General features: G+C 39.6%; 1 protein-coding gene and 1 long non-coding RNA gene across 3 annotated transcripts; one reads left to right on the forward strand and one right to left on the reverse strand.

The window, feature by feature from the left end:
• Positions 1 to 12,318: 12,318 nt before the first annotated feature.
• On the reverse strand, positions 12,319 to 15,337 carry LOC133498278 (uncharacterized). The gene is made up of 3 exons (XR_009794258.1): positions 15,208 to 15,337; positions 13,093 to 13,165; positions 12,319 to 12,419 (listed from the first exon to the last, which is right to left on the reverse strand). It is a non-coding gene; the product is annotated as an uncharacterized LOC133498278 (long non-coding RNA).
• On the forward strand, positions 13,021 to 22,610 carry prdm1b (PR domain containing 1b, with ZNF domain). Of its 2 annotated transcripts, XM_061814750.1 has the most exons (6): positions 13,021 to 13,191; positions 16,618 to 16,737; positions 17,786 to 18,026; positions 19,369 to 20,285; positions 20,393 to 20,521; positions 20,985 to 22,610. In XM_061814750.1, the coding sequence occupies exons 1-6, from the start codon at positions 13,021 to 13,023 to the stop codon at positions 21,549 to 21,551; spliced, it is 2,145 nt and encodes a 714-aa protein (XP_061670734.1). In that variant the 3' UTR covers positions 21,552 to 22,610. The 2 variants fall into 2 exon arrangements, with proteins under 2 accessions (XP_061670734.1, XP_061670809.1); XM_061814825.1 differs by lacking the exons at positions 13,021 to 13,191; positions 16,618 to 16,737 and adding an exon at positions 17,332 to 17,461.
• Positions 22,611 to 24,747: the final 2,137 nt, after the last annotated feature.

Here is a 24,747-nt window from a genome sequence, read left to right on the forward strand (position 1 = left end):
AACTAAAGTTCGTAATGAATGCATAATCACAAAACTTGATGATCCTGTACTTACAAGCATGCCCCTATTAGAGGCCCTATTGATGGAAATGCAGCTGGCTGTCGAGTACTCTCCCTAGATAAGAAACTGCTGTGCACTGGAAGTCATCAAAGCATGTTTGCTTGTTGGCTAATGTCCCAGCTACAAACACAAGACACCATATTAGAAAGAAAAGCCGATGAGATTTTATTATACAGCAATCATTATCTCCTCAGCAACAGTTTCTGTGGGTATCTGCTTCATGTCTGTATGTTTTTTTTTTGTTTTTTTTTTTACTAACTGAAGTGATATTTCCCATCCAGTATGATACCAGGATCCTAGGAATTAGACTCCATTATATTCTCCTGATGTATCAAATGAAGCAACCAGTGAGTTGATATATGTAAGCATAACTGGCTGCTTACCATGCACCACAAACACGATAATCATGGTTCTGGCGTCACACCTGAAATGACATTCTTCGTCATTGTAATGTAAATATCCAATGTTATATGATCAGCTTCAATTTTTTTTTTAACTTACCCTATTTTCGTACGTCCCTTACAATTGTGATCGTCATACAGGGAAATCTAAATCATATATAAATATATATATATTTTATTTTCCCTGGATCTCAGACCATGTCAGTCATGAGTAAATGCAAAACCAAATTGCAAAGATACAATCAGGGTGAGGTTTGTTTCCCATGTAATTAGCAGAAATGAAAGTTGGGGAGTGGCGCGCACCTACAGTCTGGAGTTCTTCATGATCTATGCACTGTGTGCTGTATTCACCTCTCCATAAACTTTTGCTTTTGATTCACTAGGGTGACAGTAGTATATTATGCCTGTATGATTTAAAAAAGAAAAAAACGGTAGGTCACATTAGTGTGTGTGCCGTAGTCCATCATTTAGGCTGTATTACTAACTGGTAAATTAACAAGCATTAGAATGTAAAAGAAATGGCACACTGGATCAATTGAATTTTTCATATGTTTTTGTTTGTTGGATATTAGACATGTCATTATTACACCACCTGACCAGCACAGTGGAATATTTTTGGTTGCCACATCATTTAGTCTGCTACACGGTCAAAGGTTGTGAGTTTGACACTTGGTTTGGAGCTTTTAATGTCGAGGTTTTTTTTTTTTTTCCCTCTTCGCGCTTCCTTAGACACTCTTGCTAATATTTCACCTGTGCTACAGAAAAGATCGCGGGTTTTATATAATTTTTTTTTTAATCTAAAAAAAATGCTCTTGTTAAATTGGTGATGAGGTTAGCAAATGCGACTAACAGTGTGAATCTGTTTGAATTACACCAGTTTAAAAGGGTGATAATTAATTTTAATCAGGCTAGAACGTTTGAGGTAAACCGGTAGAATTAGACATTCAATATTGTTCCATGACGAACTGGCTTGTTGCGACTTTTATTGCTGCAGAAGCCTTTTTTCGTCATGGACCTATTTGGCCACCAGGGGGAGGTGGTGTTGAGGAGAAATGTGTTCTGCGGGTTTCATTGAAAATCCGCGTGATTCGCCAGTATCCACTCAAATAATAATAATAATAATCAACAGTACATAGATTACATTGGAAGTGTTCTAACTGTATTTAACAAAACTGAAGTTTTGAACGTGTCACGGCAAAAAAAACTGATGACATTGCCACATACTGCATGCACCATTTTTGCTATCAGCCAATAGCAACGAATGAGAGTCATTTTTCTTATATGGTACTCATCTCACTTTAACAAAGGTGGGTTTACAGGAAGAAGAACACTATCAACTTTTGTAAATGTTAAATATGATCGAGTTAACCTGCGATTGATAAAATAGAACCATGACGACTTTCACACAGAAGAGTTGGAATATTTCAATTTACACAATTGTTTTGGGTAATATACACAACATGAGAATATAGACTTAAAAATGTGCACTTCCATCAGAAATCCCGTTCATCCATTTTCTGAGCCACTTATCCTTACAAGGGTCGTGGGAGTGGTGGAGCCTATTCCAGCTGTCATCGGACAGCAGGCAGGGTATACCCTGAACTGGTTGCCAACCAATCGCAGGGCACATGGAGACAGACAACACTTGCACTCATAATCACTCCTATGGGAAATTTAGAGTCTCCAGTTAATGCATGTTTTGGGGATGTGGGAGGAAACCGGAGTGCCCGGAGAAAACCCACACAGGCACAGGGACAACATGCAAACTCATCACTGTGTACAGTATAATTGTCATTCAAAGTTGTACCTCTGAGCCGTTCAGTGATGGGGTTAGTGTTTCAGTTGCTGTGTACTCTCTTTTAGGCATGTCATGGCATTACCATTAAAAAAAAAAAAAAAACTAAATCATTTTGACTGACGAAATGAGAGCTCACACTTGCCAAACCAACTCCACTATTTTCCAATCATTTCCTCAATAGAAGCGTAATGAATAGTCATTAATCAAACAAATGATTAATAGGAATAGGAAGCTTGACATTTGGCCTAGAAAAAGATAAGTACAAGCAATGCAATCCCTGCATATGATTTTCATTTGATAAAATGAGGACCGGTATATTAAATTCTTTTTTTGGTGGGGGTGGGGTGGGCTGTCCCATTCACCAGACAGTTCTCGGGTGGGGTCATGGGCCTGACCCCGCCTTTCCATTGAACGGGTTGTGGTCCTCAGCCCCGTGACACAGCCACAGCAATTACACAACACTTGTGGCGGACAGCTAAAATGGTGTCACTTCACTTCGCACGTGATGTCACTCACTGATTGCGTCAAAGAACTTATAGCTCTGCAAATTGCATGGGTTTCCCCTTACTTACAGTACACTCTGGTCTGATAGATGTGTATAATTTGTATAGCCACTTCCACCACACGTCAGTTAGACAAGCCAGGTCTGCAATCCCTGCCCAGTATGCTTCCAATCTTGTCCTATCTTGTTTGGGCCTTCCCTCACTGGGTGTAGCACTGTTAACCCATACAACACATTTGTAATGTGTCATTGAACAAGGTAGACAAGATTTACCTTCCTTATCTTGTTTATAGCTCGTGTTTTATCTTTTGTCAACTTTTCCTCTAGTATTATTATTGGTTCCCTTTTCACTTTCCTTTTTGTTGTTCCCTTTAAAAATGTTCTGAGTGAATGACTATAATTTTCAATAAAAATCAGAATACAAAGAAACCACGGCAGTGGCATCTAAAAAAGTCCACTGACATAATATGGTTATGGCATAAAAGGGCTACAGATCTTCCTTTGTGCTTGACTAACAGCAGGTATTGAATTAAACTACAGAGTCAAAATAAATTTATCTCAGAATAGCAGAATAGCAATGTTGGAAAACAGCAACATTTATTACATTGCCAAAGGTATTCACTCACCTGCCGTGACCTGCTTTTCCCAGAAATATTTAAGCTGCTAAAGGTGGACCAACTTTATATTAAACCCTATGGATTACAAATACGATGTCACGTAAATTTATCTTCAAGTCAAAGTTAAGGCAGAGTTACGGCAATTCAACAAAAACTTGAATGGAGAAAGCATACTTGTGGAAAATGGTTAATCATCTTAGAAAAGTGCAATTTACTGTGCAGAATAAATCGTGAAAATACAGTCACCCTTACAGCACCTGATGTAACAATAAGGAGAAAAGAAAAGCCAATAGCCACATCACTTTCATTTCGTTGGAAGTTGCTCAGGCTGCATACGGCACAGGGGAAGAACCTCTTATCTGAATGGTAAGTGAAGAATTGAAAAGAATGAAAATGCTTCAGCGGAGAGAGAACAACAAAAAGGGTGACACCAGGAGTTAGGGTAAGGGTTAGGTCAACTACAAGAACCCTGGCCCACTGGATCTCATTCAGTTTGGGGAGATCAGTGCCTGCCATCCTGAATGTGAGGCTCACAATACTGCAAAGAGATTTCTGATCCTTTGTAGTTATGAAAAATTCAGTGTATGTTGCGAATCAGAGCCCAAAACAACTTGTATATGATTCTTTGGCTCTTTTGTTTGCTCTCAGCAATGATAGCTTCATTTTCTATTTGAGTTTGCATTCCGTGTTCAGCAGGCCACGTGTGTTGCATCAATGCGTATCAAGGATTATTCCCTCTCGAGATGAAAGACTGCGAGAGAAGGGCAACACAACAAAAACTGAGATCCAGACGTGTAATCTGTCTAATCCACAAAACTGTGAAAACTACTGGGGAGAAAAGGGGGTGGGAAGGAAGAGAAAAACATTAGACAAGGAGTTAATAAGAGGGCTAATTTCAAACTAATTTGTCTAAGGTGATTAAGCGATACTGGCTTGATGATAAAATACGATGTACAAAGGCCTCAGTACTACCTTGTGAAGGAAATTAGCTATGTAAATAAATTTTCTTTGCTCTGCTCAGATCCCATTTGTACATTTTCTATAACACTTGTTTTCATAATGCGGTGCTGGATTTTGTCCCAAGTGACTTTGGCCAAGATGCACCGTACACCTTAAATTATACAAAACGTGCTCTGTTTCATATTTTAGCCTTTTTCTTGGGTATGAATAAATTTGTCATTTGTAATTATGCAAGCAAAAAAATCCCGAAGGTAAGAAAATGACAGTTAGTTGCAAATGACCTCATTGAAGCCAATCATGAATGCCACTTTGGTGGTGATTACGAAACAATATAGCAAAAGGTGCTTTAATTTGCAGACAATCTTGAAGAGATTCTCTAATCTGAGGAGCGCTTTGGGAAGAAAGTGGATCAGGGCAACCCACAGGCAGATGGGGTGTTATGGAAGAAGATCTTTGGGGCCTTAGACAGCCTGAGCCATTGCTTAGCTTTCCAGTGGGGATGACTGGTTTGCTGGGCCCGCACAGTGCCCTGCCTCGCTTTGACCTGGCCTGTATAGCCCGCTGTGCATATGGGCCCCTAATTGGCTGGAGACTACCAGGTAGTTTACCCGTCTGTGGAGACTGAGAGATTAGATTAGCCATGTCAGATTACAGCAAGGGCGCAGTCAGACCGTGTCATCCCAGACTTGCCCACTGAGAGAGAGGGATGGAGGAGATGGGGGGGGGGGTTACAGTGGCTGAACTGTTGATGCTTGTGAGATTGAAAACATTTTGACTTGCGTGGAAAGCTAAATTAAATTCGCTTAAAGTCAAATGATTAGAAACATGAGATGACAAGGAACATAATACTGCTCAGCATCTTTTTAGAGGGCACCTAATGTAACTCTTGATTTGGGGATTTTATTTGTTTATTCTTTTGGTATTTATTATAGAGTGTTGATTATATTTGTTGAAGTGCTGTATATTTGAAATGAAATTCGCTTGAAGTTCCTCGATCCTGTTCATATTGGAAAAACAGATTGCAATGAAATTCAAATATGTGCATTTAAATACTTCATAATGCTGTATGGTTTCAAATAGGTGGTGTAGAAAGTCGAATAAATTTGCTTAGCGCTGTATAAGAAAATAACATTATATTTTATAACCTAAATGTGCAATGAAAAAAATACTGTACTATATATATGTAATATAGGCTGCATGATTGGTAAACAGACACACGTGCACGGATGCGCACACACACACACTATGCCACCTCTCAACAGATGGAGCCTCTTCTGAACCAGATAATCCGTTATTGTTGTGCATATTTTTTTTGATTATAGTCATGGTTGTCATTTCAAAACCAGACCCAAATCTGGCCCTAACCTTAGCTTGATCCAGGTTTTACGGCTGCTCCCGAGCTAATATCTTTGGCTCACAGTCTGTATAGTCGTACAAATGAGAGTTCCGCATAAGCCTCTCATTTGACACATTGACAACCTAAAGATTTGTTTTATTTCACAAGCATAAAAAGAGGATTTCACAGGGAGATTTGAAATGTGTTTACAATTGCTTTCTGGTTGTATTTAATCCGCAGATGCTTAAGATGTTATTTCTTCAAAACATGTTACTTGCGCTGGCATTTTTTTTTTCTGAGAATTTTGTCGACTGGATATTAGTACATATTATGGACAGTCACACCGGCCTTTCTTTTATTATAAATAATCGATAGAGGCAGTCCTGCTAGTTGTGGTCTTTTGCCAGATATTGATCTGAGGTTACTGTTTTTGTTCTGGGGTGCCCATGATGCCCCGGGGACAATAAAAGACGAGTGAGATTAAGACAATTAGGGGGTTGATTGCTATCCAAAAGACGAGAAGGAGAAGATTAAATGAAGAGATTTAGGTCAAAGTGGGGATGCTTCAAGGAAGGCGGGGGCAAAGCCTGCGGTGAAGAAAAGGTGGGAGGAAAAGCAGGAAGGATTGGGGTCAGAGAAACTGATCACTTCGGCATGCAAGGTTGCTCTGACTGGGGAAGAGAGTGATCCAAGGCAGAACTTCATTGGATTGACCTGAAGAGTAAGTCAGGTTGAGCTTCACCTGATCTCCAGAAAAGGCACGCCTGTCTGGGGATTTGCTTTTTCTGTCCACACTTGTGAATCAGCATTGGCCCGACGTGTTTATCGTGCCTTCCCCTCCAGTATTTCTGGATGACGGTCGTCCGGTCACCCCTACTTTTTTTTTGGAGAACAGCCTAATTAGCAGACATTTTTATTGATCCACTGGATTTGGTGCTGAAATCCCCTTCGCTGTCTGCCAGACAGATCCTGGCTAAAGTCTTTCTCTATCTGGTGGTCTGAGAGATTGGGGAAAGGGGTGGGGGTGGTCGTCCCACCTGTTGACCACAAGCCAGAAGCGTGCAGACTTTGCTACACCCTTACATCACTCTTTTCTTATCCGCTGTTCTTCTCTGCCACCCCCATACCCCATCCTCCAAATCCTTAAATCCTCTGTCACCCCCTTAATAATATTTCATGAGGCTGTCATATTTTTAATACCTTTGCCAAGAACAAAAATATAAGGGCAATGGGTATTGCTTTGATTACCCCTTATTGTTCATTAGTTAGTGGGATTACATTTGGTGCAAATCTAGATACAAATGGTGATAGATGACTTTATCTTCCTCTTTTCAATGACATACTGTAAATCTGTGTATACATCGATTAAGTTGAGTCGCTTTGTGCTCCATATACACCTCACAGTCCAACAATTAAAGAGACAGTTATCGTTTGTCATCCTGTGTGAACTACACATCGTGATTTGTTTGTTATACTTGGTTTTCATTACCTACAGTATATGAAAGCCACTTGTTAGTGTCATGATCCTGCCGCTTCAGCACGAGCTGTGCGGCTGCGCTGATTGGGAGGCACACACCTGTGCCTCATGCGGCCTGATCATCCCCCGTATATATAGGACCCGGTGACGATTGGTCGTCCGCCAGTTCGTTGAGCTTTATGTCCCGTTCCAGCACTCTCGTATTCCTGACTGAACCTGTGTGTACCGACCTTCGTCCGTTCTCCGACCAACCCTGTAAGCCTGACTCCTTGACACTTCTGCCTGCGTTGATTGTTTCCCCGTGTACCGACTCCTGCCTGTCCGCTCATCTGTTCTCGTTGCTCGACGTCCCAACTACCGCTGCTGCACCGGACTGCCTGCTCGATCCCCGACCTCTGCATACAATAAACGTGTCTCTTCTTGAACTACCTTGCGTCTTCCGAGTTCCTGCATTTGGGTCCTACCTCTCGTTCCGATGGGACGTGACAGTTAGTATTCTTGCCACCTGATCTCTTGTCTCAGCCTCATAGCAAAGTCTATCGACATCTACTGTTTACTGCCTTAAGACTAAAATATTAGGGATCATTTTAATATTTCTTGACATCTACTCACTCGTTCTTGTTGCAGAAACCTCCGCTCGCCAACACATGGGAGCACAAAGGACAAATGTGGCACCGGACAGTTTTATTGACATTTTGTCTGATGCATTCAATAGAGATTGATTGCTACTTGTTTTTGTCAAAATGCAAAAAAAAAAAAAAAACATTATACGATTATTAAAGACACAAAACAACACCTCACCCTTGAAAATTATGAAACACTGTTGCCTCTGGCGTTACTTTCAACTGGAAACAATTGGGTTGACATTTTGAGAGCTGCAAAGAATAATTCTAACAAAGTCAGTGACACAGCGAAAACCTCAGAAACAAAAGCACAGATCCAAACGAGAGCAAATGCCAACTAAAAATTAGCAACGAGTATAGGAATGCACGGTTGGGATACTGACCCAAAAAGTACAGAGACAAGGCTTACAAAATTATAGATATTAGATGGAGAGGGAGAGAAAAAGAAGGATAAGAAAAAATGTAACCTTTATCAAAATGTTAATGACTGGAAGAAGCTCGGAGAAAGAGCTTACAGCATTTGCTCATGACTACCAACATACACGCTCATTTGGAAAACTCGTGAAAATGGTACAAGGTAATGACGCGGGTTTTCACTTCTTCTGGGACGGGCTCACTAATCTTCAAAGAGCAACTCAAGAGCAGCAGCATGAAATCAGATCTATGGAGACGTTCTGTGTGCCAGTTGAGAGGAGAAAAGGCATATCAACCAAACCGATTCCAAGATCGTTCATCGTGCAGCAAGATAGTGACTAGAAACACACTTCCAAATAAAAAATAAATAAAATAAAAGGAGCTCAAAAGAGAAAAGAAGCTGAAGGTTTTCAGACAATACAATATAGATTTTACCTGCTTATAAAAAGGAGCTTTAAGGTACTAACCTCCCAAACCAATCAACACAACTTAGTGCTTAGACACAAATGGAAGGTTTTGAAATGTTATTATAACCGTCTGAGATAGACAAAGAGAACGATGACTATGATTATGTCGCAAGGATATTGGGTCTTCTTTGTTTGCCCACCATCGTCCTTCCTCATCTTGTGATGGCATGCAATCGAGATGGGGTGTGAAAATGGGGGGAATCGTGTTGGACAGACTTGGACAAACAGAAATGCTCGCCATGAGAAATACTGGATGCAGCCGATTTAAAGACATAGCAGACTGAATAATTTGAAGTGGATGCTGCCGATGTAATGTGCCTGAAGTAAAAGCAAATCTGCCTGTTGACAACAGCCTTATTGTACGATAAACTGCAGCTTCAACGTGCCGACAATATATCTTGACTTGATTTATGGTTGACCCGTTAAGCTCAAAAGACTCATAAAACACAGATGCTTCTAGGAAAACAACTAATGTTATCATGCCATCTTACATATTTAAGGTTTACGCTCAGTGAGGATAATCCCCACGGTTAAAGGGATCTGATAGAAAACTAGTCTGGCCTGAGTCAATAAACAACATGCCATTTGAAAAGTGACTCTGTCTGGTGCACAACATTGCATCTAACAATGCATCAACGCTAATGCTCTTTTTTTGTTGTTGTTTTTTTGTTTTTTTGGTAAAGAGCTCCGACTCAGCTTTTACTGTTTATCAAGACATGGACCACGATAAAAGTATAAAACCAAGAACGTCACAACAGTGAAAGAAAAACAAAAATGGGCTGGACAGAAACTCAGAGGACGACAAGTCCTGACGAGGAGTTTCAAAGTTGTAAACAAACTGGATGACTGCTTGCGTTTCTTCGTTCAGTAGATTATTTTTGCTTTCATTCTGGATGGGGGGGGAATTAAAAAATGAGCAGAAAAGATTAAAGATGTCTTCTCTCCAGATTATAGATCAATTCTCACCATAGATGATTTGACATCATATTTCAATGTAATATATGAAGGATGTTTACGTTTAAGGAAAATAATGAATCAATACTATAAGTCAGAACAATTAAATGAATGAACAAATCCAAAATTCAATTTGATGATCGTATAGATTCATAGTGAAGAGTCACCATGACATGCAAATGGCACAGAGGTCACATGACTGAGAGCTGTCCCTGACTCTTTTTTTCCATGACTCGAACAACCAGGCAACATTCTTTTCACACAATACATGACATTTGAGGACTACAATGGGTACTGTGTGTAATTATTTTATTAAGAAGTATCAGTAAAGGTGGCCTTGATTCATGTCCAAATGTTTCGTAACTGTACAGTAATCAAAACATAAAAAAATTGATGCAATTGATTTGTTGTTGTTCCAAAATGACCAAATCTACACCTTTCAAAATTCAAGTATACAGTGCTGTGTTTAGGAGGTGTGTATCAGTGAATCTGTACAATTATCATTTGGTGACGTAAATTATATTATGATTGTTTGGCCTCATTGGAGGTCTGTTCTCGGCTGTCCCATTCTAGTTTCGGTTTTGGGTATTTGTTTTCTTTGTCATTCAAACTCTCTAAGAAAAAAATAAATATGATAGTACATAATGATGATATGTACATTTTTAGAACAGGATGAATAAAGCGAAAATTAATTAGATGCTTTTATTTTTTGCTTGGTTATATAATGGGTCATCATTTGTAAAAATTTGTTTGCCTGTCTCTTGATTACACAAACGCCTGAATAAACACTTCATATTGGTATATATAATTGTGTTTCAGGAAAATCTAGTCAAATATCAGAAAGAAACATGTGAAAAATCCACAAAACCAGAACAAAACTAAGCATTAAGATGGCATCCCAATTATTATAATTTATAACCTTTATTTCATGTGACTGTTTTACATTTATAGGATGAAATAAAGGTGAAAAAAAATCTACAATTGTTCCACAACAAAAAATTTTCATTGGTAGCAGCTATCTTGTATATCAGTTGTACGTGACTAAAATGTAATAAACTCCTATTAAATGATTGATTGATTTCACTTGATTGCATTTTATCACATGCATCTGAAAATTCAGTACTTTTTTTCCATTTATGTTCTACTTTACCATGTCATAATTACTGCGGAGAAAAGGGACATTCAAACAAGAAAGACATATTTGCACAGTAATCTAGAAGTTGAATATTTAATTTGTATGGAATTCATTTGTTTGTAGTCTTCTTTTTGGTATAAATGCAAATACGAATGTGATCCATGTGATGGTAGACTTGTAAGAGCTTCACTTTGAGCAGTTACATTTTTAGCAATGTGTGTGCGTATGTAACTGGATTTTGAGCTTTAAACTTCGGTGGAGCAGGTGGGAGCTTTCTCTGTGCTATATTTTGTAAAAAAAAAAAAAAGCAAGCAGGCAGTTGTATGTAGCACACAATTAGTGACATCTTTTAGTGTCGGGTCACATCCTTTTCTTACTTTGCTCGTCTCAGACAGTTTCTATATAATTGACCCCAGATCTTTTCATGGCCTTATCCGTTCATCTCATCTGGAGCAATTATCGAGCCCAACCCCGGGTTGAGTTATCCAACAAAAGTTTCCTCTCTTGAAATGCAATTACGGTCAGCCAGAAACAAAAAAAAGATCTGCACAAGTACACTCGCCACTTGTCCCCAAGCTTCTGAGCCTGAGCCTAGACTGTCTGCAAATTAGAGAAATTAGCCCAGTCGGGCTCGAGCCAGTGAAAGACCCACACGTGCACGCACATGTGCACATATAGACACTCACGCATGCACACGCATGGCTCTGCTGCTTTCATCCCCCAAGCCACACTCCGCTCCAAGAATAAGCAATCTCGCCATATGGCAGCCAATTTCCTATCTCAGTTAAGACGAGAGTGGGGGGTGGGGGTGCGGTTAGGGGGATTGTTTATCTTTAGACATAATTTCATAACAGTGCTATTTTAAAATGTTCATGCATCAGAATTGCAAATGTAACCTTTATTCACATTATTATGATAATATGACATATGTATTACTGTTAAAGGGGTTAACCTAGCCCTATACCCCTAGCCGTGTTTTAAAAGATATAAAACAACATGTTCTGTTGTTTGTAACACTTCCCTTGCTATTTTTAACTGAGAGCTGAGGAGACAGTGTGTGCGTGCGTAACCAGGATGCTCACCTGATAGTTTTCTAAGTCTCTTTCCTGTTCACTTACGTGACCTGCTCTACATTACTAACTGGGCATGAGTAAGGAGAACAAATCAGTACACAACCTCTTGTATGTCAGGAAAAAGCATGAGTACTGTGTACTTTTTAGGCATTTGTGGAAAGACCTGACCTGAACTGTGGTAAAAAGTAGATATTAACACATATATGTTTGTGTTTACAAATATATATCCAGTGAGTTAAAGATGTTTTTCGATAAGATTTAGGTCAAGGAGATACAGTGGTAGCAGATTGCTCATTAAGTGCCAAACCAAGCAAAATTCTCGGTGTCTTTTCCAGTGGCAACAGGCCGGCCATCTGCTCTTCCTTTATTCATTCATTATCATCTCATCATTGTGTGTGTGTATAAGCATACATCACAACAGCCACTCGCTTGACCAAAGTGTACAACGTCAACAAGGTTCCCCGAAACCAACAGTTGTGTCAGATGGTTCAATCACATGACTTGCGCCCGCTCGCCATTGGCCGGGCGGTCAGGCTAAAAACGCTTGGCGCAATCTCGGCTCAAGAGTTTCAGGTGACAGTGGACGCGAGTGGCCACGGGATCTAAGAAAGAGCAGATGAGAACATTTGAGGTTGGAAGAAGCCATGGAGGGGATGGCCTAACCAAAGAAATGATGCTCCAACAGCTGAATGAATGTGCACAAGTAAGTTTTTAATTATTCATCATCCTCATTCAAAAACGTTTTGAATATATTGTGTGGCGTATATAATGATGGAGAGAATTTATGGCATGTTGGACCTCACAGATTGAGGAAATACTTGTTCAATCGGAACAGCAGTACAAATAGCTATCTGTAAATTGATTTAATTCAAAAAAGGATCTGATTTGGATCAGGCAACTATGTAGCTTTCAAATATTTAAAAAATAGTTTTAAGCATTTTTTAAAAATGTTACTTATTGGGAGTTGTATGGATGTTCTATTTGTTTCTTCTATCCTGTCGCGCGTTCTGAGAGAAACACATTTTAATGCTGTTTTTTCTTCTGCATCCATCTTTCTTTCTTCCAGATTCTGAGCTTTAATCCATATCCCTTAAACTGAGGGACTCGACCCCAAGCAAACCAAAGCTTTTCTCGAATACCAAAGCGAACAGAAGCTTTTCTGTCACCTGCAGTGTGTTTCACAGCGTCCAAAAAAAAAAAAAAATGAAGAGGGATAGCACAGAGGGAGATATGAGCGCTTGGCGGGAGGTCGACTTCGCTCTCAATTGTACTTACATTGTACCGGATCAGGTGTCGAACCCAAGTTTCAATCTGCCGAAAGCCATGACTTCCATTCCACGCAACTTATCTTTTGAGTACAACAAAGACAACGAGGTAAGAGCAGTGTTTTTGCTTCGCGAGACAACCTTAAACCCAATCTAAAATGTATTATAATTCCCTAAGAACTGTCTTATTAATGTTGTGCTTTTTCTGAGACGTATAATATGTTGTTGGGCCATCCTCATCAGGTTATTCAATGCTGACTCATGCATTTATATTTGTTTAACAGGGAGAGACAATGTTTCATTCCTCGTAATTTCCTTGAGATTTTGTGTATCACAACAGGAGAAAAAAAAACACTCACAGACACTGAGACACACACAGGCACAAAGACGTCAGGGATTTTGCCAGGTGATCTCATAGCACCTTGTTTGCTGACTTGTTAACCATGCACGCCCTCTTCACTTCCCACAAGTTCTTCCACTCTGGTGATTCATGCTATTTGCAATAATACTTAAGTCACCTGACTGTTTGGTTCCAAAATCAAATTTAAAAAAAACATTTGACTGGTTGAGCTGAACTAACATTTCAAGTGACATATTTTTACAACATAGTTATCATGTATTCAAGGGAAGTTTGAAGGATGGCATGCAAACTAATCTTTGCGGTTGTCTGAATTGTCCTCGTCCTCTTTTTTTCTCATCAAAATGTCAACACTTTAGTTCTTCTGCTTTTCTGGCTCACATCTAACTATTGGCAAACTTAGACGATCATCACTTTATGGGTGTGTTTATATAATGGTCCAACTTCATACATCATTTTGAATCTTCCTTTGGTGCATCAGTGTTTTCTGATGAAGAATGACAATAAGGAAGAAGTCAAACACAATCATGCTTTTCAGTTGTGGTCTGTGCAAAATGACTCAGCGTAGTTTCCTTTCCTGAAATACGAATCTTCTTGTTGTCATCAAGGTGAAACTGTCTTCCAAACTCATTTCAGGATGAAAAATAATATATAACGTCGCCCCTTTTTGTGAGTTTGTGAGACGATGTCAGGCACAATCCACGCATAAATTTTCATAAGCAGGATTCAAGACTCATCTCACCATTACACATAGTGAAAGTGAAATTGGGGAGGGCGTTGTGATCCAACACTTTACAGCTCTTCTAGGAAAACCTTCTGCAAAATTTTGGAATGTTTCTTTTAGAAGTTTCAGTCAAAGAACATGTGAGGCCAAAGGTCACTGATGTTAATGGGAAAAGGTTGCATTTAGTGTTTTATGGGGTCGATTTCTGGGTCTAGTTCAGTTTTGTTTTACACCATCATCTAATCATAATTTAAGAATTTGGCACGGTAAATCAAAAACAGACTCCCCAAAACAGTACTGACAAATTCAAAAGTAAGGAGCTGTCCATTTTCTTTGTAAAATTAAGTATTAAAATCGAAGTGGATGGCTGGGCTATTCTGTCATTAATTATATTGAGTTGTACATTGCAAAACCTTCTAAGAGGCTGATCATATGTTTTCTAAACAAAACTTTTAATGCCCACTCTTTACTCTGAAGTTTGCCCTGAAAGTGGGGGCACGTGGCAGATGGGACATGAGCTGTGGGTGCCAGTTATGGGGAGTGAGGTGGGCAGCGGGGGGTGTGTTGAGGAGGGACTAGGCAAGGTGGTGTGTGTATGTGTTGGTTGGGTGATTTAGGTTAAAACCAGATGATTAACTTTCGTTGGGAACAAGCTGGCCAGCCATCCATCAGGCCTCAAACTGGCAGGCACACAAGCGTTTTCCAATTCTGGGGAAAAGAAAAAAATGAGAGATTGGGGGATGGGGGGGTGAGTGTGATGGCGTGGGTGTTCTCAAGATGGTCCAGCCTCCTTTTTAGTGTTCTTGTTCGCACCACACGAGACCCCCACCAACCCCTCCCACGCCGCCAACCACTATCCCTGCTTTCCCTCCGCCTTCCTCCCAACAACCTGAGCAGTTGAGCAGCGCTAACGCGGCGGCACAGCGGTTCGTTAGCCACGCAACGGCGGCTTAGCACAATGCGCCCTGTCACACCAGTTCATCACATCCAAGAATCACCTCACTTGAACATGCACAGCCCCACGTGCCCATATCTTTACTCACCTGTTTCTGCCATAATGAAAAAGCACAAGTCTTTAATGACAGGCTAAAAAAACAAAAAATGTTTGGTTTTCAGGACATGCTGTTGTTGTTAATAGTTGACCTTTGTGCAAGGCGCTTTGGTAATCCTTTTGAACGGTAATTCCTGAATGGCAGGAAGAGGGAGAGTGTGTTTACTCATGGGGGCTAGTCGATTGGCTTGGGGGCGGGCTTATTTTTAAGATGGAAACACAAAGCTCCTGAAGACATCGAGGGCAAGTGTGACACAGATGCTGCAGCCTGTTGGTTGGGAGCGTGATTGGGGGTGGATTGCAAAAGGTTGACGCCAAGCTTGTCATGTGACTAATCAGGGCAGGTTATTGTTTTAAACGTCATATCATTTTCTGATATCATGGGGAGAAGCACAGAAATTGAAAATGAAGTGCAGATTTTCAATTATTACAAGAGAAATGTTATTGGATAATGAGTTTAGAGTTGAAATGGAAATAAAATTGCCAGAAAAAGAATATATAATCTTGTCATATTATTTGACACATATATAGCGTCATCAATCGAAGTAGGTGATGTGATTTTGTGAATGTTTAAAATGTCTGGATCTTGCAAAAATAACATGAAAGTTATGTTTATCAAATATGTCAGTATTTCCCAATATTTGCAATATCTTGCATTTTTCTTGTTAGTGATAGTGGTTATTGGTCTCATCATTTTGTTGAACTAAAATTGGTAAATTTGTAATTAAAAAAATTTTGGTTCTGTGAGATACCAACGTGGGTCAAGGAGGCGCATATACAGCATTCATAAATAAACACCGCATCTTGGCTTGCTTTGCTGTGTGTCACATTAGAGTGGACAGGAGGTCAGGGATCAGTAGAGTAGTAGGTGAGAGAAAGTGTACTGTAATTCCATCACCGGGTAAAGCCATTAGTGCGAAAAGTAGGGCATCTTGGAGGTTTAAACTTCCCTTCTGAGCTGTCTGGGTCAATGTGAAGAAGCCACCAGCATTACACAAAAGCAATGAAATTATGCAAAACAGGAATTAACAAACAATTTGTCTTGAATCTTGATCTGGTATCACCCAACCCTGTGGCCTCACGACAATGAAGTCATAAATGATGAAAATGTATAACTTTATAGGGAAAGGAGCCATGATCAATAACTAAGATAGATTATTCATTGTAAATAAATCATTTTTGATCAATTAATTATAATTTGATCATTTCTCACAGCACACTTGACAATGTTCACAGCACACGGGTTGGGGACCACCGCAGTATAATAGAATAACATTATATCTAGTTATTAGCTCGAAGTGCTGTCATTGTTAAAGATGCACAAAATAAATTTTTCAGTATAAAAAAAATACCTACATTCCAAAGGATGTATGCTAATTTTATGTGTGATCTTTTTATCAAGGTAAATGGTGTGTTCAGCAAAGAGTACATTCCTCAGGGGACTCGATTTGGACCCCTGCAGGGAGACATCTACACCAAAGACAATGTGCCCAAACAGGCCAACAGAAAATACTTCTGGAGGGTAAGCAAACAAAACAGATAGTATTACAGTACATACAGTCTATGCAACTATCAATCTATCTACTTTATCTAGCTCTCTATCTACTCTATATACTGAATAGTGTTCCATTAAAGCCAGCAAAAGACCTTTCAGTTGACGGCTGATTATGTTTAGGAAACAGAATATGTTTTAGCTACACCTTCACTGACCCAGTTTTTTTATTTTATAACTTGTAATCACTGGTGTCACAGAGGTATTTACTGGCATTTGCTGTGTCACTCAGGAAATGTACTTACTCCCAAGTAAATTCCCATTCAGCCTTTTGCCCACAAATGGTATTTCCCTTCCAGCTTTATTTCGTGTAAAGATATGGGCAGAAATGTAAAGTTCCTGAAATGGGAACCATGCTTATCAACACAACAGTGATGACAACAGTCAAGTACGTGCATGTAGAAGTTGGCTCCAGCTGTTTTGTTTTTCCTTCTAAGAAAAAAATTGAACCATCTGTGACTTTACGAGAGAGAGAGAGAGAGAGAGAGAGAGAGAGAGAGAGAGAGAAAGAGCGCATGACACAGCAAAGTGGACCACGCCTCCACACTTCAAATAGAATGACAGCTCCAGGAGTGACTGAACACCCACGACAAACAGTGCTGTCCACTCTTGAGGAACGCTGTGTAAAGGAGTGCAACACGCTTTACAATAGAACGGAAGGAAGACAGCGGATACCTTACTGTACATGGCAGGGGTGAATGTTCCTATTTTTAATCCATTTATAATTTCACATTTAATCCCCTTTATACTTATTTGGCAATCAACAATTAAGACATGAGATTTATATTACGACTGTATTATCAAGTGTGATCAAGGAAGAAAATTACTAATGTGTGTGCATTTGTCTGTGTGTGTGTGTGTGTGTGTGTGTGTGTGTGTGTGTGTGTGTGTGTGTGTGGTGTGTGTGTGTGTGCATGTATGTATGCGTGTATGTTGATGTGTACAAATGTGTGTGTGTATATCCACACTTAAAAACGGTAGCTGTTTTTAAATGACTTTTTTTCTTTTCTTTTTGCAGATTTATAGCAATGGGCATCTGCAGAACTTCATCGATGGCTATGACGTCCACAGGAGCAACTGGATGCGTTACGTCAATCCGGCACGATCTCTGAGTGAGCAGAACCTGGTGGCATGCCAGAATGGCCGCGACATCTACTTCTATACAATTCGACCTGTGGAGCCCAAAGAGGAGTTGCTCGTGTGGTACTGCCAAGAGTTTGCCCAGAGGTTGTGCAGCCAGCAGGACAATACCAAACACAGTGAGTGCAAGACAATAAAAAATATAAATATGATATATCATAAAATGAGCCGAGATTCGGTCTTCATAATCTTGCTTTTATCCTCTAACATGTTGATTTTCTCAGTGTGATACAAGAGCTCTCTTTCATATTGTGGAAAGAGATGACTCTCCAAAAGCAGTTCTTTTGTGTTCAACGTTGTAGTATTTGCCTTTAATCTTCTATCTGAAAAAACTCTTACAAAACAAAAAAAAAGTATTCTTGATTATCCTCCCTATTTTATATCTGATAACATTTAGAACACTTTGAGGATTGGTTGGATTGTTTGACAATCACTCAGTCACTGATTATGATTGGCTGGTAAATCCCTTCACTGCAAACTAAATGAAGAAATTATTTCCTTCTGTGAATGTTATTTCTCACTGGGGCAATGGTTTCCCCCCCATCTGGTTTACGGTACGAAATTCAATATTTCAGAAAGATTACAAACACGCACATGGAGATCATATGATCTAGTAAAATGACGCGTGACAATGATGCAGTTTAAAGTCCCCGAGTGAGTCATTCTTTTGAATAGCTATTAAAACTACTGTATATCCTCATCGTAAGTGATTGTCCATTGCTACAAAGTCTAATGATTCATACAAATTTAATACACTAGATGGGTTGCTGTTTAACCTGGTGACTAATGCTACAGAAGCATAAAAACATTGTAAAAGGCTTAAAAGCGGTCTCTTCAGTTTCATGAGAAAGCCATTAGTTCCTCAACATTTATCATTTTGGATTTTTTTCCCCCCAAGTATTTTATGAAGAGGTTTAGCCTCAAGGTAAAACACAAACTCTGCCAAAGACCTTTATGGTTGCATTGTAACTTGTTAGTCAGAGGGAAAGACAGAAATCAGGTAATTACCATCAACATGAACAGTGCTAGAGGATAAAAATTAAAATGGTGATGCAGTGTGTAAATCATCCAGTAATTATCAGTTCAAAGGCTCAAGCTTGACATGACATAGAAACTCACTTTACCATCAACCTGTTCTCCCACAGCAACATTACTACTTTAGGTGACAAACAGAAACCTAAACCACATGGGTTTATGTCTCATGACTCAAAGCTGATACTACTATCATTTTCCATCACAGGGAGTGGCATTGTAGGTGTGTGTGTGTCTCAAGACGCTTAAGTCTCAACATATCCTAATACTGGATGAATTTTTCATCATTGCTATACGTTATATTGACAAATTGGGAGCGCTTAATGTGATAGCTTCAGGAGATAGAAAAGCAACATTGTCCACACTTCTGGGAAACCATCGTCTTTTAGACTGAGCTCAACATGTTTTATTTCATTTCATCTTTCCCAGAAAACATGAATGTTGATGATGAGCAAGAGTATGCCAAACTGCACCTTCCTCAGCAGATGTGGAACAAAGACACAATAAAGGAAGAGGTGAAAGAGGAGAGAAAAGATGAAGCGGTGGATGTGGAGATGTTGGGGAGAGACACCCCTCCTGATACTCCTGATGACCAAATCATGGATTTTAGCAAAAAGATCGAAAAAAAGGAGAAGCTCACCAGGGATCCAGAGGATCAAGGGTTCATTCCATCCCCTCATCCTGAACATAGAGGACTTGGCCATGGAGTGAATGCTCCTTACTTACCAGAACACCTCCCTGCACTGTCGTCCGATCAACGAAATCTTCCCCTCCACCTCCATGGCCTCTACAGCCACAGGGAAGGCCTGGTCTCATCTTACCCGCTTTACCCTCAATCGAGACCTGTCCAGCCTGCCTACCAGCTCCTTCCTCCCTTCACCTCACATTATCCTCACCTCCTCCTCCCTTCATATTCCCCTCCATTTCCTGGCATGCTGCCGTCCAGAGGACCCCTCCGGTGCAGTGGATATCTTGGGACGGACGGAATCCCTTACCCTCCCCTAAGCAATGGCAATCTACTCCCAATGTCTTTGCCGTACCCGTCATCCCCACAGGGTGGTCTGAAAGAATTAACTCCTAATGTGTCACCACCAAGAGGTGCCCCAGCAACACCCGAGCTCTCTCCTATTCCCAAGCCAATGAGCCTGGTCCCCTCACCTGAGCATACTTCCTCTGGCTGCGAAGAGGCAATGAACCTAACATTGGACATTACCAAAGGCAGCTCAGGGTTACGCAATCGCCCTGGGCACAAATCATTGCCCTATCCTTTGAAAAAGCAGAACGGAAAGATCAAGTATGAATGTAACATCTGCTCAAAGACTTTTGGACAACTGTCTAATCTCAAGGTAACAGTTAATACGATCAGACCAGTTGTTTCCATTTTGTTTATCAGTACTTGCCCCTGTGCTAAAGTGCTCGGCTTTAACGCCATTTCCACTTTGTCTGATCGTAGGTTCACCTCCGTGTTCACAGTGGTGAGAGACCTTTCCAGTGTAACTTGTGTAAAAAGAGTTTCACTCAACTGGCCCATCTGCAGAAGCATCACCTCGTCCATACAGGGGAGAAACCACATGAGTGTCAGGTTTGTTAAAACTCACGTCTTTGTGTTTCATGGTGGTTAAAAAAGAAACAAAGGCTTTCTACAGTCAGGGGATATAACTTGAATTGATGCATAATTATGAAGTGAAGTGTGTGTGGAAAAACAATGTTTAATTTGTGACAGCTGTCATCTTTTGTGGAAACAAACTCTATTTAAGTTTGCCTCAGAAAAAAACCTAATGTCTGTTACTTATCACCTTTGTAACATGTTTATTTGCATACATGACCAAAGTAAAGAAGTGGGTGTGAGTGTTGTGAAACAGAACTGGTCTATTGTAGACTACCTGTTGTAAAGAACTGGAATAACAGTATCTTAATCACGTCACAATTGCGTAATTCCATGATGAGTCGAAAATAATTCCATCAATACTGCCATTTACCGTTCCTCCTTTTTACGTCACCAAAGGCCCTTTCAGAAATGTTAAACATGTTTATTTTTTTTCCAGGTGTGTCAAAAGCGCTTCAGTAGCACCAGCAACTTGAAAACTCACCTTCGTCTCCACTCTGGGGAAAAACCTTACCAGTGCAAGCTGTGCAGCACCAAATTCACTCAATACATCCACCTCAAGCTGCACCGCCGCTTACACGGCAGCCACGACCGTAATTATCACTGTCAGCTGTGCTCCCAGACCTTCTTCCACCGTTTCTCCCTTCGCATCCACCAATGCAGCTGCTGCACGGCCAATTCCGGCTCACCCGTCAATGTCACCTTGAAAGAAATGCTTGAGCGCTTCGATGCCAGCCAAGAGGCCGACACGCTGGCAGAAACTGCATCGGCACCGCAGGTGGAGGAGGCTGTGGAGAGATGGCTTGCTCGTACATTGGAAGGTGAGGGGAAGGAGGACCAGAAAGAGGCCACCTTTCTGCTGAAAGCTCTGACTGTGGCTATGAACGCACCTGTAAGCCAATCAGCACTGCCTGTTTCCCAACACGGCTCTCCAGCGGCCTATCAGGAAAGAGCTAGCGTTGTTCATCTCCACAAGCGTTCAACAGTGAAGTTGGAGGGTCATTGAAATACAACTAAACTAACCTTTGAAAGGAACAAAGGAGATTTAAAGATGGACAAAACCATGAATAGAGAAACCAATGTCGCCAAAAGTAGCCTCTGTTTTGACTGAAGACATAGCAGGATCTTTTTATTTGTCTTTTTTTTTATAATAATGTGAGCAGCACCAAAATAAGAGCGTTCCAAAGACTGGACTTAGCATACATGGATATATTTTATTACACATACACAGATTCTGCTTCCTCCCAATGAATATTACAAAAATGAGAAATGGAGGATCTTGTTAAGCTGTGAAGTAAATAACTTTTACTCAGGTAGACATTTTTTAAACTTGTTTTTCATCTGTTCTGTTTAGAGATGTTTATTTATTTAGCTGTTTTATTCCTTAATCGGCAGTAGATTTTAAAAAGACTCAGGAACTGTAACAATAATGTCTTAGCTTATCATGCTTGGTTTATTTTGCATCGTGTGTTGTGTGTTCCATTTGTTAATTTATTTATTTATGACAAAAAGGGTACATTCTGCTATGTTTAATTTGTATGTAAATGAGAATTTGCCAAAACAAATACGATAAACATGGTTTTCTAGATTCATTTAGCAACATTTAGACATAGTAGATGAAACCAAATCACCAAATGCAATGAAATATAGCATTTTTGATTGATTCTATTAATACTGGATGACATACTATATAACTCCGACTGTAATGCTTTCAAGTCCTAACTTACTGATGATTCATAAATTAGATTGTGCTTCACAGTGTTATTTTTTCAGGTGTTACATACGAAATTTTCTTTAATTGTCCAATCAAAACTTAATATTAATCTTTTTTTTTAGGTGGTGAAAATAGAATACAGTGACTGATTCTGTGGATACGGTGATTTCTGACAATAATTGGCTTTTGGTGGAAAGCAGAGCCTGTACAGTTGTTGTTTTTTTTAAATAATTTTCTAGGTCTCTTTTTACAAGATTTGACCCTGTAGTTTATTTTTTGGAAACAGGTTTGAGATAGTAAGAATCTATTTATTCAATAGTACAGTACTGAATATTTTGATCATGCTTTTATACGGTGTAGCATAATAAAGGTATTGTTTCTACAATATATATTGGCTCAGTTTCGTGTCTTTTTCTATGATGACATTTTAATAGTTTTTTTTTTGTGAGCATAAATTTGATATCGGATTCCAGGGCAAGGAATCGTATTTGGCTATTAGTCATTATAAGATAGTGTGATTTAGTCAGCCAAATGAGATAAGGAAGGTAATAAATTTTACGAACTGCTATGAAGGTACCAAAGTGAAACTATTGGGAGGATTGTTGGAGAAGAGTAGATTGAAGCAATATTTGTATCTATGTCGTTGAATCTACTTATAAAAGTGAAAGGGTTTTCATTCCGTGACATGACATGACATGATGGTGGTCTGCCAAGTCTCATAGGTGTCATGAAATGAGCACACATTATTCACATCTAAAGATAAGCAGAAAACCCCTGGAATGTATGCAATGGGCCATCAATCCTGTGTCCATTTTCATGCAACCACCTATGAGCAACTTGGAGTCTTCAACTAACCCACCATGCATGTTTTTTGGAATGTTGGAGGCAACCAGAGTACCCGGTTAAAAGGCACGGGGAGAACATGCAAACTCCACACGGCCAAAGTCGGATTTGAACATGGTTCCTCAGAACTATGAGGGAGATGTGCTAACCAATTACTCGTGTTGGTATTATAAAAATTCACAGTGCTATGTTTCCTTATTAAAAAATGGCGTATCACAACAACAACTACCCATAAAAGTCAGTAACAGTGTAATAGTTTATTTACCTGACTTTTGTGACGGAAGCATGGGTTTACTTTCCCATTGGTGTCTCAGTGTAAATGTGCGTCTGTTGTTAGGCTGGAGGGTGTAGTCTGCCGTAGGTGACGTCAGGAAGGGTTGGTTTTAGCTTTTAATGCAAGTAGTACTGACTAACTGCAGCAGAGATGGGCAAAGTCTGGCATGTTGGCCACGGTGGATGAGTGTTTGGCAAATCTGCCTTACAGTTCTGCAGTTTCGCAAAAAAGTGTTATACATTCAAGGGTCACAACATTGGTGATCCATGTATATAGAAGTAATGAACATAATATCATATGAAAATATAAAGATTTTCAGTTTTGATTGATAGCTAGAGAGGTGTATTTACTGTACCTCTTACTCTAGTTACATACATTGGTAATATTTATTTTATTTAAATGGGTGATTTTTTGAGTACTGTACAGATTAACTCCAAATATAGTTCTATTGTTTCAGTGGGATTTTTATATTTTTGCCAAACTACCTTCTGGATTTCAAAATGCAGTGTTGGAATTAATTAATTTAATATTAAGTAATATGTAAGGCTCAGATGAAACCAAGGTTGTGAAGTGTGGTGGTGGCATTAACATGTAACTGTCCTTCCTCAGCTGCAACTGGGGCCTCAGACAAGGCGGAGGGAATTGTAAACACTTCAAAATAGCAGTGTTTGTGCAGAACGTTCAAGCTTCTTCTAGAAGGCAAAAATGTCAATCAATAAATAAAATGAGAATTTTAAAAATCACAGAAAGCCTACTAGAGCAAGCAAAGTTTATTAAGGATTGATCAGAGGCACTTTATAACGGAGCTGGTGTGCGCTGATTCGCGTTAGGACGACTTTAAATGTGAATGCTCTCAATATAACCTCATCCTACTTATACACACAATTGTACAATCATATTAGTATTAAATTCAACTTTTCTTCCTCCATTTTTTTTCTTAAGATGTAGACATCTTGGGTTCTATTAACGGTGGAAAAAGCTTTGAAATTATTTATCTTGGGCTCATTTTTACATCACAAAAAAATCAACAATGCATTTGAACAGGGGTATGTAGACTTTTAATATCCTCCCTTTAATAGTGTCAGATTATGTTGGTGTTGGCCAAACAAACCTTACATGAGAATAACTTGAACTGATTAAGACTGACATTTTTCTTGAAAAATATTTTTTCCTTCTATAGGTCAAATGTTTCATCAGCACATCAAAATTTGTTCTTTCCAGTAATTTCCTCTGGTGGTTGATGAGTCTGTCTCAGTTTCACTTGTGATGAACTCTCTTTAAAAAAATTTAAAAAAAGCGTATTTCCTCTTACTCTGCGTGGGAGAGCCTGCAGCCGTAACACCTGCACACAAATGAGGCTGCGTAAAATCT

Source organism: Syngnathoides biaculeatus, chromosome 1, assembly GCF_019802595.1.
Source record: "Syngnathoides biaculeatus isolate LvHL_M chromosome 1, ASM1980259v1, whole genome shotgun sequence".
Taxonomy (NCBI): Eukaryota; Metazoa; Chordata; class Actinopteri; order Syngnathiformes; family Syngnathidae; genus Syngnathoides; species Syngnathoides biaculeatus.

What these genes read in the sequence shown, in the direction of transcription:
- prdm1b (XM_061814750.1), top strand. Translation starts at nt 13,021, where the DNA reads ATGAAGAGGGATAGCACAGAGGGAGATATGAGCGCTTGGCGGGAGGTC. An exon ending in ACAGAAAATACTTCTGGAGG is followed by an intron (nt 16,738 to 17,785) that starts GTAAGCAAACAA and finishes TTCTTTTTGCAG; the next exon opens with ATTTATAGCAATGGGCATCT. An exon ending in AGAAACCACATGAGTGTCAG is followed by an intron (nt 20,522 to 20,984) that starts GTTTGTTAAAAC and finishes TTTTTTTTCCAG; the next exon opens with GTGTGTCAAAAGCGCTTCAG.